The sequence below is a fragment of the Sphaeroforma arctica genome (assembly GCF_001186125.1).
Source record: "Sphaeroforma arctica JP610 unplaced genomic scaffold supercont1.416, whole genome shotgun sequence".
NCBI lineage: Eukaryota > Ichthyosporea > Ichthyophonida > Sphaeroforma > Sphaeroforma arctica.
Window position 1 is genome coordinate 67,228 of NW_014040142.1, and position 4,021 is coordinate 71,248.

Genomic DNA, 4,021 nt, shown 5'->3' on the forward strand with positions numbered 1-4,021 from the left:
ATGTATATATATATATATTATATATGTGTGTGTTGTTCTGTTAGTATATTTGAAACACTTTCGTCATACAATTGATCACAAAAGGTTGACAAAATTGCTTTCATTTTGAACTCAGAAATTACGATGCGACTACAAAGATGCTGTGGAAGGCTTCTCCCGAACACAAGTGAATATTCGCTCAAGCATTAAGTCGTATAAAAGCTCTATCACCGAATTAAAAAACTGGTAAGTTTCTGTAGCTGTAGAGGGTTCGTGCTAGGATATATGAGATTTATATATAGATATATGTGTATATATTTGGTTTCTAGCGTTCGTCCCATTGTCCACTGCTGCTTCAGTGTTGATTTAGCCTTGGAGCAACATGACCTGCAGTACCACAATAGCTACACCCCGTGCCGGAGGAATCTCAAACCTGCTCTGTGTTTATCCTTCTATAATTGACTTCGTCACCAAACATACCTCTATACCGAGAATGATCAAACCGAATCAGCTATTATTTCCATTTATTATGTTATGTTATGATATATTTTGCTTGTACCGTATTAACAAATTTTACGGGTGCGTTTCGATGATAATAAAAAAACACTGAACCCACCTGTACGATTCTACAGTATAGAGGATTCTGAACTGCCAGATGACCGAAAACAAAAAGTGCTGAAAGCCTTGAAAGACAAATCTCGTTTAGGTGCCGACATGGAGAAAATATTGCCCAAGAAATCAAGGTTTGTTTTGTTTGTATGGTGCGCATCGAGCTACTTAGCGATGTGGTGAAATATATTACTCTCATGCCACCCTGATTAGAGTGCTTGTTATTGACTTTTTTATTCTCGGCTTAGGACTCGTTCAATTGCGCCGTATTGCACGTGTACAGCGTTGTGGACTTTGTACTGGCTCTGTTCTTTCTTGCATGCTAGTGCTTCATGGTTGATACAATCATTCTCCGTAGTTTGCAATTGTCTCTATAGTCACCAGTACCTGTCTCTTGATTATAATTCTACCCAGTTTACTCCTTCAACTGGCCATCGGAGATGTCAACGTCACACTACCACGAATGGGAGATCGCATACTGTACAAAACTGCATACGAAGACTTTAAACTGCGGATGTCCTTCGTAGCTTTATCCTTTATGGGTAAGTGTCGTACACGTGGTCAACTAGTGAGATGCCGACTGCTGGCTTGTCAGAAGAGGCTGTCAGTGTCTGTGATCAGTTTATTACTTTGCAACGTGTTTTCTATTGTACACTATATTTTGTGTTTTGCTATATATTTTAGCGCTGTTTTTTATTCTCCGAGAGGAAAGGTGTAGTAGACGAACATTACATCGAGAGAACACACGTTCTATGGAATAAAAATTAATACATCATACCGTAGTACTTGCGATTCCATTTGTGCGACGATCCTCGTCGTAACATACTTTTGCATTATGATTCCGCCCCATTTATAGGTATGAGTCTTGTATTGAATTGGAAGGGGGTCGGTCACCGGCCGCTGACATTCTTATTCCAGGTGTTTTTGGTATGTATGTATCCAGGTGCGGTATTAAGGAGTATGCTTTTCAATACTAAAGAGGGTAGTGAGTATACTACCAGACGCTGTATGCAATATACTGTGTGCTTACCAAATGTATTTTTTTCTAGCTCATAGTAGTTTGTAAATTCGTCCGCACAGCTTTGTATTTTAATATGGGTGCCTACGAATGTATCTACGTGGTTTTGTATGCAAACGCACTTTTTAAGTATTGATCAGGCATACTAACATTGTGCATTGGTTGATATTCTTCGGTCTCCCAGGTTTGGTACTATTCCACAATTACATTACGAGAGCATATTCTCATCGCTAATGGGTCCAAAATCAGAAGTTGGTGGCTGTGGCACCATTATCTATCCATAATTGTGGTGTGTTTGCTGGTTATATGGCCGAATGGCTGGGCCATGCGAGAATTTTTACGAGGGTTTGAATGGTTCTGCTTCTATGTAGGTATGTATGTCCACTGCTATGTCTTAGGTTTTGGGTGTGCTCCTATGCAGGTTTTCGGGCATCTTGAATTGTGCGTTGTGATTTTCTACCTTCTTCCAAATTTCTTGAGGTGACACGATCCAATGGTACTACAAGGCCAAAAATTACATAGATGAGTTTCGGAGAAGCTTCGAACATTTGAATTCCAAATTGCACAGAGTACATGTTAATATGTCTTAGAAGCGGCATATTTCTGAATCCACACATTCGCTCAATTTCACCCGTATCGTGTCGTTGAGTGTTTTTACTGATGTGAGGATTTGTCCAAAGCGTGCGGGATGGTCATTTGTGGTTTGAGCTATATCATGCTTCAAAATATGCGACCGTGATATTGATCGTTGAGTTACATACTACTACTGTTTTCTTAATATGTCCACCTACGTATCTTATACAGCTTTCATCCAGCTGATGGAGTTTCAATACCAACGTCGCCGCATGTACACTTTGAATGCGCTCGGTAAAGAAGACAATATGCGGCCTATCGGAGAAGGAGTGTCGTGGAATTCCAGTCTGTCTGTTCTCGTACCGTTCCTTCTCTTTGGGCAAGTCTGGCAACTGTATCAAGGTTATGTGCTCTATGCACTCGCACGTGACCAGAGATGCCACGAATGGGTGGTTCCCGTGATGTCTGTGCTGATGCTGATTCTAGGAGTGGGTAACCTGTACACTACACTGACCAGCGCCAAGCAGAAGTTCGGTTTGTTGGCTAAGGCACGGGACTTACCCGAATTAAAGGTCGTCGACGCATCCGCGCACACGCCATAAAGCGGGTTCAGTCCAGCGCCGGTCTATTAAGGTCAAATACATTGCTCCTGATGGTTTTCTGCGTTGTTGAAGGCTTTATTATTTTTTATCGATAAAAACTGGTCGTGCTCAGGAGCATATTTCTCGCTGTCTCCGCCGAATATAACTTATACAAAGCAATACGTTATATAAATTTATTGCTTGGATCTTACGTAAATTTCATGCGCGTCCAGGCGATAGAACAATATTCTTGAATGACAAATATTGATCGCGCTCAGGAGCGTATTCCTCACTATCTCCGCCGAAAAAGGTCGAAAAGAACATGCCTGATAAACGTAGTTTTTCCGTTGTGCGATACACTATACGTTCCTTCATAACCAACTTGTTGTTGTGATATAGCTCAAACCAGCCGTCATTATCGCCGACAGTATTTAGCGTAATGATCTGTTTCAACTTATTCCAACTTCCGGCCTGGAAATTCAATACGCCCCTATTGAGTGAACAGTGGGTGGGGTCATCTCCCATATGACATTTGTCCTGTACATCGAACTGTTGCTCTTCAACAGGGATATACATGTAAGCCTCACCCTCGCCGTCTTCCCGCCACATTAAACGGGTAGAAAAGCAGTTAGTACCGTCGGAAGGCCTTTCTCCTGAACATTCCTTATCGCCACCGTACATACCTGGCAATTTGCCGCCCAATGTCCATTCAAAGTCCTCAGGGAAGTAGACTTCATATTCAAGCGTGGCCTCAAGGAGAACCGAGATTTCTCGCAGATGATGTGTGTAGAATTGGCTCCCGGAGTAACTCTTGGAAGTTCCGTAAGTATGACCCTTGACTGTAACCTCCATCACTTTTCCGTCACTATTAGAAGGGTCTTTGCGAATGAAACAAGTGTTGGGCTTGCTCGAGGCGCAATTACCTCCTTTCCTATATACGCCGAAGCACCCGTCTGTGGGCGCGTAGTAGTCTTTGTATATATCAGGCTTATCCCCCTCTTTATAGTTGCTGTAATCGACAGAGAATAGTGGTGCATTTTTCCTCACTATTGGGGCACCAAGTGCTTCTGCGACCAGGACAATACATACTAGTGATACACTCAACATTTTGATCAATTTGTTTTTTTTGTTGTGTGCGCTAGTTATGTTCACGCTATATATATATATATATATATATATATATATGTATATATTATATTAGTACGTGATACTAATTAGGTTACTAATACTAAATTAAAAAAACGTAACGTTTAGTACTAAC

General features: G+C 41.4%; 2 protein-coding genes across 2 annotated transcripts; one reads left to right on the plus strand and one right to left on the minus strand.

Annotated features, from left to right (window-relative positions):
• The first annotated feature begins 114 nt into the window (after positions 1-114).
• SARC_06049 (hypothetical protein) lies at positions 115-2,938 on the plus strand. Its single transcript, XM_014300071.1, has 6 exons — positions 115-225; positions 612-722; positions 1,003-1,130; positions 1,445-1,515; positions 1,791-1,977; positions 2,411-2,938. Exons 2-6 carry the CDS (start codon positions 694-696, stop codon positions 2,779-2,781), a joined length of 786 nt encoding a protein of 261 aa, XP_014155546.1. The 5' UTR covers positions 115-225; positions 612-693; the 3' UTR covers positions 2,782-2,938.
• A 3-nt stretch (positions 2,939-2,941) lies between these two features.
• On the minus strand, positions 2,942-3,887 carry SARC_06050 (hypothetical protein). Its single transcript, XM_014300072.1, has one exon. It carries the CDS (start codon positions 3,865-3,867, stop codon positions 2,980-2,982), a length of 888 nt encoding a protein of 295 aa, XP_014155547.1. The 5' UTR covers positions 3,868-3,887; the 3' UTR covers positions 2,942-2,979.
• Between the last annotated feature and the right edge of the window lie 134 nt (positions 3,888-4,021).

Excerpts from the sequence above, each read along its gene's own strand:
- SARC_06049 (XM_014300071.1), top strand. The coding sequence starts at position 694 with ATGGAGAAAATATTGCCCAAGAAATCAAG. Across the intron at positions 723-1,002 it reads ATATTGCCCAAGAAATCAAG|TTTACTCCTTCAACTGGCCA; the intron begins GTTTGTTTTGTT and ends AATTCTACCCAG. Across the intron at positions 1,978-2,410 it reads ATGGTTCTGCTTCTATGTAG|CTTTCATCCAGCTGATGGAG; the intron begins GTATGTATGTCC and ends TATCTTATACAG.
- SARC_06050 (XM_014300072.1), bottom strand. The coding sequence starts at position 3,867 with ATGTTGAGTGTATCACTAGTATGTATTGTCCTGGTCGCAGAAGCACTT.